The sequence below is a fragment of the Gekko japonicus genome, unplaced genomic scaffold (assembly GCF_001447785.1).
Source record: "Gekko japonicus isolate JY-2015 unplaced genomic scaffold, Gekko_japonicus_V1.1 scaffold639, whole genome shotgun sequence".
NCBI lineage: Eukaryota > Metazoa > Chordata > Lepidosauria > Squamata > Gekkonidae > Gekko > Gekko japonicus.
The window spans coordinates 817,766-833,536 of record NW_015176471.1 but is presented as its reverse complement, the minus strand read 5'-3'; the positions used below and the strand labels follow the sequence as shown (position 1 = coordinate 833,536).

The window sequence follows — 15,771 nt, the reverse complement described above, 5'->3', positions numbered from 1 at the left end:
TGGCTAAATTTAGAGGCACTGTTGAAATAGATGGCTGCTAAGAGCATATTCCATCTGCCCACACACACACACACACACACACACACACACAGATGGGGGGGGCTAAATCCAAATAGAATTGCATTATCTGCACATGCGCAGGACAACGTGGTTAGGGAGCCACTCCAGCTTAGTGGGCCTAGACACGGAGGAGGACTCCTGCAGCCGCGGCAGAGAAGAAGAAGAGATTGGATTTATACCCTGCCCTTCACTACCCAAAGGAGTCTCAGAGCGGCTTACAGTCTCCTTTCCCTTCCCCTCCCCACAACAGACACCCTGTGAGAGCCAGTTTGGTGTAGTGGTTAAGTGCGCGAACTCTAATCTGGGAGAACCGGGTTTGATTCCCCACCCCTCCACTTGCAGCTGCTGGATGACCTTGGGCAAGCCATAGTTCTGTCGGAGCTGTTCTTGAAAAAGAGCCGTTTCTGTCAGAGCTCTCTCAGCCCCGCCTACCTCACAGGGTGTCTGTTGTGGGGAGGGGAAGGGAAAGGAGTTTGTAAGCCGCTCTGAGACTACTCCTTTGGGTAGTAAAGGGCGGGGTATAAATCCAATCTCTTCTTCTAGGTGGGGCTGAGAGAGCTCTGACAGAAACTGCTCTTTATCAAGAACAGCTCTTATCAGAGCTACGGTTTGCCCAGGGTCACCCAGCCAGGTGCAAGTGGAGGAGGAGTGGGGAATCAAACCCGGTTCTCCCAGATTAGAGTCTGTGCACTTAACCACTGCACCAAACTGGCTGCCACTCCGTGCCTGGGTGCAGTGGCGGTGATTGCCAGCAGCCGCTGTAGACTCAGCCGCAGCAGAGGAGGATGCTGGTAGCCCCCGTGGGCCCGGGCACAGTGGTGAAGAATGCTAGCAGCTGCCGAGGGGCTGAGTGGTGGGTGGTGGGGCCTCGCCAGCCTCAGTGATGGGGAGGGGGATATGGGACACCCCCCCCCACAGGTCTCGAAGGCCAACTTCTTATATCAGCTGAAGGTGGACAGAAAAGGGGGGAAGGTCCTGCAGAGGTGTGCTGCCCTTGTCCCTTGTCCTCTTCCTGCCAACTACGCTGAGGCTAGTTTGCAAAGAAGAGGGTAGCAGGGTAGCAGGTAACCCCAACCAGATCATCCACACTCTGGCATAGCTCCCAGGCTGATGTATTTATTTATTTATTTATTTCGGTTTCTTAACCGCCCTTCCTCACTTGCGCGGGGGCCTCAGGGCGGTTTGCAGCAACACAAAATCCGATACCATTTTAAAAACCAGTTAAAACTACAGGATTCAGTATTGAAACGTTCAGCATAGATATTTAAACACGTTAAACAAGATGGCCTATTTAGCATTCAGATCTTCATGGGAGGGGGAGGCGAGGGGAGGGTGTCGGGCAGATGTAAAGGAACCGTTGCTGGCCTCAACCCAAGGCCTGGCGGAGCATCTCTGCCTTGCGTGCGTCCCCGTCCACCCCTGCATCAGGCAGAAATCGGGCCTCTGCCTGGATGATTTATTCTGATACATGTTCTGTTGGACATGTTATCCAAGAAGGGTGGGAGTAAGTGTTTAACATACACACACACACACACACCTAGTCAGAAGTGAAATATTAGTAAGCTTGTTTGTGCCCATGCAGATTTCAGGTATCCCACTGTGTAACTCTCGCCTGCGTAAGGAAAACTCAATTGAAAGTAACCATTACCCAGAGGCAGCAAGACTGGGGGCTGTAAGGGGAGAAGCTGACTCAATTAGCATGGAAGCAAAGGAATGGAAAACATTTAAACTATTAATAGAGACAAACAGTATGCTCAGTGCTTCCTACAGAAAAGGAGGGAGGGGAATCCCTGCCCATCACGGGAGGGTTTCCAACAGCAACAGAGCCGAGCAAGTGCACGAACCATCTGAGAGCAGCACAAGACCCGTTGTGCGAGGTGCCATCTATTTACAGGCATTACTGTGTGAACTGGCGCATTTAGATGTTATTTTTCACATGAGGCCATTGTTTCCAACTACGAGTACACCAAAGGCGATCCGACAAAGAATTTTAAAAAATAACCCCATACTTTTCTCTGTAAGTATTAAAATGCGTCTTCTTCTTTTAGACCTGGAGAGAAGAGAAACATTGCATGGAAGATTTTGCCAAAGAAACCTTGCAAAAACCTGTTGAACACGTTAAATAACCTGTTTCAGCAGCTAGCAGAATGTAAGTGAGGCGATGACCAAATGATTGGGGTTTACCTTGGTTCATGATAGCAGTCCATGTCTTCAGACAGTTATGAAATACGTGCTGTTTAGCGGGGGGAGGTAGCTCCAACTAACTTAACAAATACAAGAAAAAACATGTGGTGTGTCTTACTTGATACAGATGGTATATATTTAAAAGATTGTTCTTAGATGATACAGTATGAAGGTTTATGAGGAAGTGACGTGAAAGAGGTCTGTTATTCATGGCCAAATTATTCTTCCCTGTGCTTTATTCAGTGTCGTTGTTTAGTCTGGTTCTAGATCTTTATAATAAATTGCATGGCCCCTGTATCATTTCTGGGCATTTTCCAGAAACCATTTAGAGTAGGTTAGTTTGGCAGAATAAATGGTTTATGTCCTCATATCTGCAAACAGCATCAGAGAGTTCGGATTTCAGCATCTCTCTCTTGTACCTTTTATAGTCGCTGCTATCTCAATGAATGAAAAGAATTAACCATAGAGAGAAATGGGACAAGTCCATATAGTAACCAAAGTTTAGGTACTTTTAAAAAAATATGTGCTTGTTGTTCCTGATAAACTTAGCCCAGCTGGGGCACAACATGTTATGGTAGTTCGTGCTGAGTTATAAAGTATCATAGAATCATAGAATGTTAGAGTTGGAAGGTACCTTGCAGGTCATCTAGTCCAACCCCCTGTACTCTGCAGGAGCATAGCCAAAGGATAGCCCTACAACATACCCGAAAGATGGTCGTCCAGCCTCCGCTTGAAAACGTCCAGCAAAGGAGCATCCACCACTTCCCCTTATCTCCATTTATGGAGAAACAGGCACTTTCATATAGGTACTTTCCTGCATTGTGCAGGGGGTTGGACTAGATGACCCTGGAGGTCCCTTCCAACTCTATAATTCCATGATTCTCTGTGTTAGCATCAGGAACATAAGGAATTGCCAACTATATTTTAGAGAAAAAGATGAATAAAAATCTTTTCCACTTGCCCATAACCTAGCCAGTGACATGCAGGGAAGCTGTTTTTTTATTTGCTCTGTTTATCATCCACTTTTCTTGTTGAAGCTCAGAGCAAATAACAGAATTATAACAACAGTGCAAATAATTTCTTTCTGTAAATAGTCCCAGGATTCTCTCAAGCGTTTCTGAAATATGAACCATGGGAATAATATTTAGAATATTTTAATATTTATTTAGGTTTAGGCACCAGAAACAAGCATCTCTTCCTATTGTCAAAGTTGGGGGACTGCAACTCTGCGCTCTCAAATATCAGAATTGCTATGAAGATGGCTTTAAATGACAGCCACGAAATGTAATCTGGTTCCCATTCAGAGGAACCAGAATCTGTCCCGGTTTGCTTCATCACTTCCTCTTCCTTTCTGCTAACTCTTCATTTTTCTCTGAAACCGTGGCCTTGATGGTGTCTGGAGCTCTGTGGAATTGAATTTAAGTAAAAGGGAGTAGCACGGGTACAGTCCCTGGATTTCGCCCTCAGGTTAATTTATTTTAAAACAGTTCTTTGTGCTTAAAAAGCAGTCCAAGCTCCTTAGCTCTACAAGTTCCCTGTTCACATTGTAACGCCGCTGCAGTGGGAAATCATCATTTGATAGTTGTATTCCACGGAAAGGGGGATATCTAGTCCAGGTTGGATTCGATGTGAACAATTTTAGCGAAGTGCTTAACAAGGACATCACAGCAGCGGTCCAGGAGTTCTTTTCTGGTTTCACCCCCTCCTCCCCGGCTTCAATGATGTATATATATATATATTTAGCACTTTACATAAATTGCCGTTTTTTCTTTGCAGATGTCACTGAGTTTTCTACCTAGACCAATTCTGTCAGTGTTTCCATAGCAACCTACTCTTCCGCGAACGTAAATGTCTAGGTCTTTTGTACGTTGCAGAAACCAGTGATTTGCATGCTTCCCCACCACGTTAAGTAAACAGTGAGATATATTTAAACCAGATTTAGGTGACTTAACAAAGTGCCGAACAGTGAGGTGGGCTTTGAGCATCACGTGTGCTCTGCAGTGTGATATAACAATCCGATGCCCTGAGAAACCGGCTCTTCTGGACCTTCTTTGTAAAACACCCCCCCCCCCCATCTCTGCTGCCAACTAGCTCTGTCTACCGACGGAATGTAAGAAGTCCCTCGTTTGACGAAGTGGGCCGCGGCTTATAAAAACATACACCAGAATTAGTTAGTCTTTAAGAGGCCATAAGTCATTTTATTTTAGCAAGGCCAGGCTACTGAAGTGGGCAGTGAAACGAGCCCCGCATAACAAAAACGAAACCACCTTTTTTTGTTAACGTGGACAATCATTTCCCATTTTCCGTCTTCGTTCACAGTGCAGCAAAGACCGAGGGACGATGCGTTGATGGAACTGTCTATGAATGACTATGATTTTCATTCGGGAAAGAAGATGCACTTATTAGATGTGGAGATCCAGGAGGCATTTCTCTGTTTCATGGCCTCTTTACTAAAAGGTTACAGGTCCTACCTTAGGCCTATTACCCAAGCGCCGTCTGAAACAGCAACAGACGCCAGTTCTCTCTTTGAACTGCAAGGTAAAGGAACGGAATCAGAAGCTTGAAGAAACCGCAAGAGATTGTGCTGAGTTGCCTGGACAGTTTTTAGCCAGTTTGAACATGATGTCGTATTTCAGTTCCTCTGTTGTTCCCACAGTTTCTTTCATCTCAGTATGACTCTCCAAATTTGTTTCAAACTTGGCTTTAGGCAAAATTTTGTATCAGATCTAGTTTTAGGGCACTTTGGTGTGCAGCACGCTAAAAATACATTTGAGTTTTGTGTGTGTGTGTGATCCCTGCTACTAATACAGGGAGGAGCTCTGAAAAGAAATAAAATAATCCTGGCCAATGTAGGTTTTAAATTGGAATCGAAAGATAATTTAGATTATGGTCGGTTAAGCCTCATCAGTGAAAACACCCTTAATCTCCACTTTTATTTGGCCTTTTAAAACACTGCTACTGGCTTAACACCTTTAGCCACGATTTAGTTGACTGCTGCATCTGAAGCCATTATGGTGGTGTGATTAAAATGTCAGACTAGGATCTGGAAGACCTAAACCTGAATCCCCTCTCCGTCAGGGAAGCTGGATGGACGGCCTCCAGCCAATCATGCACTCTTAGCCAACGCTCCCTCTAAGCTATGGAGTCCTGTGAGCAAAAATTCTACTTTGTGACCTACTGGAATTAAAGTTGTGAATGAGCGATTTGGCTGCTGCATACATTAGTTTGCTCTGGAGCCATCCCTTCCTGAGCCAAGACATAAGAAGAAGAAGAGAAGAGATTGGATTTATACCCCGCCCTTCACTTGGAGTCTCAGAGCAGCTTACAAACTCCTTTCCCGTCCCCTCCCCACAACAGACACCCTGTGAGGTGGGTGGGGCTGAGAGAAGTCTGACACAAACTGCTCTTTTTCAAGGACAGCTGTGCCAGAGCGTGCGACTGACCCAAGGGCACATCAGCAGGTGCAAGTGGAGGAGTGGGGAATCAAACCCGGTTCTTCCAGAGTAGAGTCCGCACACTTAACCACTACACCAAACGTGTGAGCCAGAGGCTAAAAAACTGTGAGTTAGCTCACCCTAACTAAGCTTAGAGGGAATGCTGCTCTCAGCTTGACCTACATCACAGGGTTGTTGTGAGAATAAAATGGAGGAGAGGAGAAGGACGTGAGCTGCTTTGGGTCCTCCTTGGGGGGGGAGGGGAAAGGCTATAAATTTAAATCAATGAATAAACCACAATAATGATCAGTGAGGTTTTTGATAGAGATGCCTGGCGTGGGGGGGGGGGGCTTCTCCCTGGCTGGCTGGGTGCTGTGTCAAGGTGGGGGAATGCCTGACCGGCTGGGTGCTGTGTCAAGGTGGGGGAATGGTGTCAGGATCCACAGCCAAACAACGAAGTACACGCTTCCAGGAAGGTTTTACTTTTATTGAAAAGCCATAGATACAATAACACGAACACTGTTAGGAATGGCGGACTACCTATGCGCATAATAGGATATAGGGCATTCGTATGCCCCCCCCTAGTAATACCCAATGGCGATGGCGAGGGTCTCTAACGGTAGCGAAGCTGGGGACCAGAAGCTGGGAACCTCCAGTGACTCTGAATAGATAAGCATTGCAGCTGTAAAGCGATTAAGCGCATGGGAAGGAATGCAAAGCAATTAGAACGTCTCTCCCTACTCATGGCAGCTTAGCTGACAAATGGTTGCCTTCCTGACAGCCTGTCTCTAAAGAGCCACTCTTCATCAGAGACCTGGGACTGCTTTAGGGGAAACTGGGTGGCTCCCTTTCTCCCGCAGAGAGGGGAATCCCTGTGAGAGAACAGGGCCTGGGAGAGAAGGCACACGTGGCTTTTCAGGCCGTCTTTAATAGCAGCTGGGAGGGGCCTGGTGGGGAGGGCACCCGGCCACCCTCTATAGCAGGGGTGTCAAACATGCGGCCCCGGGGGCCAGATCAGGCCCCCGGAGGGCTTCTATCAAGGCCCGCAGTGGAACTGGCTGTCTCCTGCTTCTCCTTCCAGTTTTGCTGCTGCTGCTGCGCCATCGTAGGTTTGCAGCTTACAGATACACACCTGAACAGCATACTCAGGATGGCAACAGCACAGATATTTCGATGCAGTCATTCAGAGCAAGAGGTGTCAGTTACCAGACACTGTGAAATGAACAAAATACTGCAGGAGTGCTCATGTTTTAAGCATGTTTTTATTTTAAGTAAAAAAAAACCCTTTGTGTTTGTGTCCTTTATAAAGTTTATATCTTTGCTACCTGGCATTACGTCCAATGTTCCCTCTAAGCTGTGTAGCCTTGTGAGCAAAAATTCTACTTTGTGAGCTCCTGGCATTAAAGTTGTGAGTGAGGGATTTGGCTACTGCATAAATTAGTTCACTCTGAAGCAGTGTTCCCTCTAAGCTGAGTTAGTGTGAGCTAGCTTACATTCTTTTAGCCTCCAGCTCACACATTTTTGTCTTTGCTCAGGAAGGAGGGCTCCAAAGCAAACTACTGTATGCAGTAGCCAAATCATTCGCTCACAACTTTAATGTCGGTAGCTCACAAAGTAGAATTTTTGCTCACAAGATTCCACAACTTAGAGGGAACATTGCTCTGGAGCCCTCCTCCCTGAGCTTAGAGGAAAATGTCTGAGCTAGAAGCTAAAAAACTGTGAGCTAGCTCACACTAACTCAGCTTAGAGGGAACAGTGTTTATGACACACGTGGCCCAGCCCGACAAGGTCTCATTTATGTCAGATCTGGCCCTCATACCAAATGAGTTCGACACCCCTGCTCTATAGACTGTGAGCAAGGGGGCTGGCAGCAGAAGGAATGAGGAGCTGGAAACCCCCTCCCCTCCCAATTCGGAGGCCTTGCGGGGTGGGGGGGGACCAGCTTTGTGTGGCATGCTGAGAGGGACCAGTGGAGGAGCAGGTCCTGAATGCCCTCCCCCCCTTATAGTACAGTTCAGCTGTTCTCAATTTTTAGTGGCATGCAAGTTCTTTGATTTCTGTGACAATTATATTAATGGTATCACTGTTTTCTTAACAGGATTCTTAAAAAGCCGTGACCGTTCGCATCAGAAGTTTTACACTTTGATGACCAAGACGCAGATGTTCATCCGCTTCATTGAAGAGTGCTCCTTTGTCAGTGATAAAGATACAAGCCTTGCATTTTTCGATGACTGCGTAAACAAAGTAAGCACGCTGGGAGCGTTTCTTCGTTGCCAGTAGTACACGCAGTCGGCTGTGATGTAGTGTTCTTTGTAGCAGTTCAGAGTGCCTTTTGAGTCCCAGATTGTCCATGATGGTTATATCCTGACAACGTGGAGAGAGGGATGGCCTGCCTTCCTTCCTTCCTTCCTTCCTTCCTTCCTTCCTTCCTTCCTTCCTTCCTTCCTTCCTTCCTTCCTTTCTTTCTTTCTTTCCAGGCTCTTGACGCTTCTGCTCACGTGAACTGATGTCTGTTCCAATGGAGAATGAAGCATCACAGTGTACAAATATATTCTCCATTGGTAGAGGAAGGTTCTTGAGAGAAGAGCCAGTTTGGTGTAGTGGTTAAGTGCGTGGACTCTAATCTGGGAGAACCGGGTTTGATTCCCCACTCCTCCACTTGCAGCTGCCGGATGACCTTGGGCAAACCATAGTTCTGGCACAGCTGTCCCTGAAAGAACAGTTTCTGTCAGAGCTCTCTCAGCCCCACCTACCTCACAGGCAACGCTCCCTCTAAGCTGTGGAGTCTTGTGAGCAAAAATTCTACTTTGTGAGCGACTGGCATTAGAGTTGTGAGCGAGCGATTGGGCTACTGCATAAATTAGTTTGCTCTGGAGCCCTCCTTCCTGAGCCAAGACAAAAATGTGTGAGCTGGAGCCTAAAAAACTGTGAGCTAGCTCACACTAACTCAGCTTAGAGGGAACACTGCTCACAGGGTGTCTGTTGTGGAAAGGGAAAGGAGTTTTAAGCCACTCTGAGACTCCTTTGGGTAGTGAAGGGCGGGGTATAAATCCAATCTCCTCCTCCTCCTCCTCCTCCTCCTCTTCTTCTCCCGTCCCGTTTTGGAAGCAGGACTTCTAGGGGGAAAAATTCTGCTTTCCTTGGGAGAACTATCCGCACCTCCCTCCACACAGTTTTTCATTTTGCCTCCACTGAGCGAACAGGCAGACTTATTACTCTGCAGCTCGCAAGGTCCTTTGTAGAGGCTTCTCCTTCCAGACAGGTTTCGTGTGTCCTGATGGAGGACACAGAAAAACATCACAGTATTGACAATAATAAATCGCCTGTTGGACACCGCAGAAATCAAGGAAATACTGCTGCAGGGGAGACCCTGCTGTGTTTTCTCCATAGTTTCCCCCACAGTTGAAGAAAAATGGGAACTGGAGGTGGGGTTCCTGACACTGCCTGCCTAGGCAAATGCTTGGAGAGGATGCTTGGGGGTGGTGCCTGCGGAGGACAGAGTTTGGCACTTCTTGGTGACACTCAAGGAACTTCACCTAATCTCTGTGGTAAACACCATAGAGACTAGGGGAAATTCCTAGAGCATCACTATGGAGGCCTTTTTTTCCCTCCAGGTCCTCAGCTTCTCAAGGGCAGGAGATTGGGGCTGGGAGCTTGGAATTCGCTGCCAGGCCCAAGCACTTGCAAAGCCTAGCTGAAGGGCCTTCCTGGATCTCAAGTGTATCATCAAGTTCTTGTGGACCAAGAGACTTGGCAAATATATCCTGGACGTTGTCTAGTCTGGTGATGTCAGACTTGCCTGTCTAACAGAAGACTGACCTGGAAGGGTCGCTGTGTTAGTCTGTGTGTAGCAGTAGAAAAGAGCAGGAGTCCAGTAGCACCTTAAAGACTAACAAAATTTGTAGCAGGGGAGGAGCTTTCGTGAGTCATTGCTCACTCCTTCTGGACTCTTAACAGAAGACTGCCTTCAGTTTCTGATTCTACCAGACCTTATGTTTCACTTGTGATTAATTTCAGTATAAATCCCTCTCGTCTGCCCCCACCTTACCCCCAGTGTTTTCAGAAAACTGAGGATTTTCAGTAGTGCCAAAGCTGGTATTGATCCTTACCGGAACAGTTTGCTCCTAAGTTCTTGTTGCAGTGCTCAGAATAGCTCTGCATCAGACTCAAAGGCTCACAGCTGGCCAGTGTCCAGGAGAGCATCCTCTACCAAAACTGGAACATAGTCCCTTCCCCGGGGGGGCAGACCTCTTTCCTGGGAGAAAGGTGGAGAAAGATCACCTAACTCAATCCAGATAATGTTTGCTCCAAGTCTCACTCATATAACCTGTGACCATTGGACCAGGTGTCACACCGGGAGCTTCTTCTGCCATTCCAGCATGATAGAGCCCAGAGGGGTTATAGTTCCTTCCCATGCCTCCCTTCCCCCTGATGGCCGCCATCCTCTTACCATCTCTCTGTGGCTGGGAACTCTGCTATGTGGAGTTGGAGATCCAAAGGAAATGATCCCAAATAGGAAGCTGTGCCACTGTTCTCTAGGCGCCTAGTCCTCCTTTGTTTCAAGCCCAGCTTCAGAGTGAAAAAAACGCTAATGTCAAATGGCAGGGCAGCTTCAGCTCCTGAGAGCTGCAGGAAAAGATATCAAGTCTGCTCGGGGGCTCAAGAAATACCTGTTATCCCTGACTGTGGAGCATGTCTGAGAAGTCCACAGTCGGTAGATCAGGGGTGGCCAAACTGTGGCTTGGGAGCCACATGCGGCTCTTTCACACATATCGTGCGGCCCTCGGCAGGGCAGCTGGGGAAGCGAAGGGGAGGCATGCTTGTTCTCCCTCCCTCCCTCCCTCCCTCCCATCCATCTATTTGCTCTCTTTGTTTCTCTCTCTCTCTCTCTCTCTCTCTCTCTCTCTCTTTCTTTCCACCCCTTTCATTCTTTCTTTCCATCTCTCTGTCTCTTTCTCTCTCTTAGGCAAATCAGTATCATTAGCAAACAAATAAATATCATTATCAATATCTGTTTTTACCCCTTTTGTTTTTATTTCTGACAATCTCATTTAATGTTTGTAAAAAGCAAATCTGCATACTTAAATAAATTAAAATGTTGAGTGTAATATTTGTTCCCGTCTTATGGCTCTCAAGCATCTGATGTCTATTCTATGTGGCTCTGACGTTGAGCAGGTTTGGCCCTCCGTGCAGTAGATCAACTGGTTGAGTCATCTGGAGATCAACCCAGGGGGACGGAATCTTCATCCCAGGATATGCCCTTGATTTCACTCAGATAGAGATAGGCAGTCTTGGATCTGCTTGTGCTTTAAGTAACAATCCTGATTTGCTTTGGACTGGACATGGCACTCACTGAAGCATTTTTGCATTTCTAGTTGAATTTTCAGTTCTCCCCCAGCTGGCTGGGTGGCCGACAGGGCCAGTGGAGGAACAGGGCGTGAAGGGCAGCAGCTACACTCTCTCTGTGTCCCTCTACACTCCTTGCACTGTGTTAATCTAATTGATTCTGGTGCCGAGGTTTTGCTTCCTACAGATTTCATTTAGTCCGTCGGTATCCAAGTAATTGAATCCTTCACAGGTTGACTCTCAAGTCACAACGTAATGCAACCTTAACAGTTTTCAGAACTATAGAACCGTTCTGATGATAGTGATGTTCTTTTTTTGCAAGACTGTGTGTTAGGTGCCATCGGGTGGCTTCCAACTTTACGGCGACCCTGTGAACTTATGACCTGCAAAAATGTCCTGTCATTAACAGCCTTCCTTGGCTCTCGCAAAACGGTGGGCTGTGTTTTCCTTTATTGGGTCGATCCATTTCATGCTGGGCGTTCCTCTTTTTCTGCTGCCTTCAGCTTTGCCTAGCATTATTGTCTTTTCCAGTGAGTCTTTTGCAAGATTACTCTTCAGGTAACTGCTGTAAACCTAAAGTACATGTACACTTGAGAGGTATTCAGGAATTGTGAACATTTCTTCTCCCCATCTTCCAGTGGCTCAAGAAGGTGGCAGGTTCCTTGACGTGGCTATTATTGATCACAGTCAATTCTACTCTGTGTTTCAAAAAAGTTCCCCAGTTGCGAATGGCCTGAACTGACAGGCTCCTGTGAAGGGATTCGATCTTTTCAAAGAAAGTTGTGGTTTATTTGTATGTTTATAGTCATTTCTTGAAATCACAATTTACTTATGCGGAGCAGGTCTGTAGAGCTAGCTCGGCTAAATGTTTCGACAGACTGGAGCCCTCAGCCTCTGCAGCGTGCAAAATAAAGTTTCAGACAATATGAGTGGCTGAAAAACATCCTCTGTGTGGAAAAACCATATGAAATCATTTGCAGGATAATTATCGAAGTGAATAAGTACCCAGGGTGCTGCTTGCTGTATATCTCCGCAACATGTCAAAATTCATGTCCAAATAAATTATTTTTCAGTGTTTTTCATCTTAATTTTTAGGTTTCCAAAAAGGCCTGTATTAAGAATGATTGAAAGGTCATAATGCGATGGATATTGATTATGTATTAAAAAATTTGATACTTTTTTTTTTTGGTTCTGCATACACACGTACTGTCCAAATCCATACAACGCCGGATATGTGATTCTTCCTGTTCATGCACTTTGTTCAGGTAGATACAGATCGGACTGGTGATGTACGGCTTATAGAACTGGATGAGTCCTACAGAAGTGAGCATACTGTGTTCATCACTCCTCCAGAGATTCCTCACCTTCCCAACGGAGAAGAACTTCCTTCGCAGTACAGGTATGCATTAGAGCATTGTTCCACAACCTGTGGGTCGGGACTCCAAAGTTGGCTCATGAAGCCTCTGCAAGTGCGTTGCGGGCCAGCCCTCTGTCATGGCCACCGTGCCCTTTCCATTGCTCTCTTTTTCATATTTGGGAAACCCAAGATCTGACTCTGGAAACTGTATCTTCCATTTTTCCCCCTCACCGCATCTATTTTATTTTATTTATTAAATTTCCAGGCAGCCCTCCCCTGTTGTCACGGTAGAGCCAGGGAGTCAGGCTGGGAGGGTGGGTCACAAGACAAGTCCGAGGGTCAGCCGGGAGAGCAGTCAGCAGAGCGTTAAACAAGTCCCAAAACACCAGACACAGCCGTAGTCAAACGTTACCAGAGGTCAGAGTCCAGAGAGCACAGCTGAGAGCATCATCAGATTCTAAGCTGGGAGTCAGGAGCCAGAGCAGAAGTCCAGAAACACAAGCCGAGTCCAAAAAGCCACAGAGTCAAACAGGAATCAAGGTGCAGAGCTTCTGGTTCTACGAACAAGGTTGCCAGCACAAAGTGCTCATGGCCAGAGGCCCTACTAAATAGTGCTCTGGCCCATTAACTCATTAGCACCTTTGTGCGAGGTCCTGGCTGCTGTTAAAACTCAGGGCTCAAGGATCTCCGCCCTCTTGAACGTGCTTCTTTTCGTCGGCTAGCCAGATCCCAGGTGCAAACCGTCCTGTAGTTGGCTCAGATTGCTGTGTATCATCCTCCGTACTTACAGTAGGTGCAGATCCTGATGCTTCTTCAGCTCTTAAAAGCACGGAATCCTCCCCTCTTAGGCTGTCAGGAGCTGGAGCTGGGGCTGAGTCAAGGGCAGGCATGATACCTGTGAACACGGCTCAGGGCGGCTTACAGCAGGGATGTCCAATAAATATATAAGTTTTTTTAAAAATTAAAAACCAACAAGAAAACAACAGTCCTTAATTAAAAAACGTAACTCCAAGATGGCTGACTATCAGAGTTCCTAATTTGACAGATCGCAGACCTCCCAGAAGAGACTTGTGAAAGATGGGGGGGGGGGGAGACATAAGGGGAAGACGTATATGAGGAGGGTTCCAGATCACCTAATTATACCACTGCTGTCCTCAGCCAAAAGCCCGGTGGAATATCTCTGCCTTACTTGCCCTGCGGAAAGCTAACAAATCCTGCCGGGCTCGGATGTTCTCAGGCTGAGAGTTCCACTAGGTACATGTTGATCAAGTAAAAAGTGGCCTGATGGTTACTAGAATGAGTTTCTTAGAATCTTAGGTGGAGAAGGAGAGGGGTGGTCAAAGGCTGGAATGTCACCTCCATGTGCAAAGGTTGTGTATGTTGGAATGCCACTTGCTTAGAATTCATAGTGGTGGCAGCAGCTGCACCCTTTGTGCAGCTTATTGGTTTCTCAAAAAACATTTGGTTAGCCACTGTAGAAAACAATGCTGAACTAGATGGATGCCCAGGGCCCGAAAAAGTTTGGGCCGGCCTCGGGTGGGTCACCACCACACTGAAAAGGCTGGGAACTGCAGCCTTGGAACGTGAGAGCCCTAGCCCAACAGTGTTCCTTAATTGTGTCTGCTCCAGAAGTTCTCCTATGTCGTGGGTTACTGTCATAATGGAAGCTGTAACCAGATTGGTTTTGTAAACTGTAACTAACTTCATTTCATGCTTTGCTTCCGGCCGGGAGGAAACGGCAAATCACAGCTTCCAGCTCTTTAGTTTTCAAGGCAGAATCCTCCACACATTGGGAGTATTTCTGTTAAAAACAGACTGGTGATAGGGCGCAAACTTAAGTACATATACTCAGAGATTAGTCCCATTTTCTCCAGGAGGGTATACTCCCAGGCAGGGGTCATTTCATAGAAAAAGAGGTGCAGGAGCTTATTAGCATGACTCATTAGCATAACTTATTTGCATATGCCACACACCCTGACATCACCAGAAGATTGTGAGAAGGACTGTTTTGGATTGCTAGCTATTGAGGGGGGGTGGGGCGTGCAGATATGGCCTCACAGAGGAGAGAGAGTTTGTACCTGAATAAAACTTGGTCTTAAAGGTGCCACTGGACTGTTTTGGACCAGGGGGCCGGGGGGCAACTTACCTGGCTGCTTCTTGCTCTGACTGAGGGCTGCTGGGAGCAGGGGGTGGGGCTTGTTGCATGTGCCCGCCCCCTGGGCTCTTTACTGCCGGAGCTCCACTCCTGTGCACTCCTGCAGGAAATGATACCTGCTCCCAGGGAAGTGTTTTTAGGATTTCAGCCTTAGTTATGTAGTTTCCACAGGCAGGGTATTTCTGCCTCTTTAATAGAGGCTTAATGGAATGTTGCTTATCTCCGTGCTGTGAAAAGTTTCGCCTGTCCATCTCCACACATTAAGCCTCTTTCAAAAGGATGCCTGTTGGCAACCCTGTCACCAAACTCTTAGCCTGGGCCATGGCATGCTGCAAGGAAAGTGGAGGGGGTGTGCAACACCAGAGCAGCCGCAGAGCAGACTGCTTCTCGTGCCAGTGAGCCACTTACATTGACATTTGGACCCCTTTTATTTTAGTCCCCATTGACTGCAGCAGGATTATACAGCTGAAAATGAACTCATGCCTGCTACAGTATCGTATGCCTTTGCAGAACTGCATTCCCTCACCAAGATGAGTGGTTTTCAAGAATAATTGGAGGGAGGAGAGATTGCGCTTGCAGACTGCTGTCAATGTTCCCTCTAAGCTGAATTAGTGTGAGTTAGCTCACGGTTTTTGAGCCTCTGGCTCACACATTTTTGTCTTAGCTCAGGAAGGGATGGGGGCTCCAGAGCAAACCAATTTATGCAGTAGCCAAATCGCTCACTCACAGCTTTAATGCCAGGAGCTCACAGAGTAGAATTTTTGCTCACGGACTCCACAGCTCGGAGGGAGCATTGGTCAGTACATCAGAAGATGAGAAGAGCCCTGCTGGATCAGACCAGGGGTCCATCTAGTCCAGCATCCTGTCCCACACGGCCACCTAGTTCCCCTGGTCAGCCAACAATAGAGCATAGAGGCTGAGGAATTCCCCTGGTGTTGCCTCGTGGCCCTGGGATTCAGAGCTTTAGTGCCTCTGAATGTGGAGGGTTCCCCTCAGTCACCATGGCTAGTACCCTGTTTCCCCGAAAATAAGACCTACCCCAAAAATAAGCCCTAGCAGGATTTCTATGCATTTGTGGTATAAGCCCTAGTGTGTCTTCTTGAGAAAAAATAAATATAAGACAGTGTCTTATTTTCGGGGAAACACGGTAGTGTGCATATATTGAATCCAAGCACATGTCTGTGCGCTTTTGCCCTTCAAACTGGGGAGCCAGTTTGGTGTAGTGGTTAGGAGCT

General features: G+C 47.0%; 1 protein-coding gene across 1 annotated transcript in view; it reads left to right on the top strand.

Moving 5' to 3' along the window:
* DENND4A (DENN/MADD domain containing 4A) overlaps nt 1–15,771 on the top strand; it is an 85,102-nt gene that overhangs the window by 28,297 nt on the left and 41,034 nt on the right. Inside the window, exons 10-13 of the mRNA XM_015427140.1 lie at nt 2,109–2,209; nt 4,564–4,782; nt 7,777–7,922; nt 12,290–12,423. Of these exons, the coding sequence (XP_015282626.1) occupies nt 2,109–2,209; nt 4,564–4,782; nt 7,777–7,922; nt 12,290–12,423 (600 nt within the window). The remainder of the gene's footprint in view (nt 1–2,108; nt 2,210–4,563; nt 4,783–7,776; nt 7,923–12,289; nt 12,424–15,771) is intronic.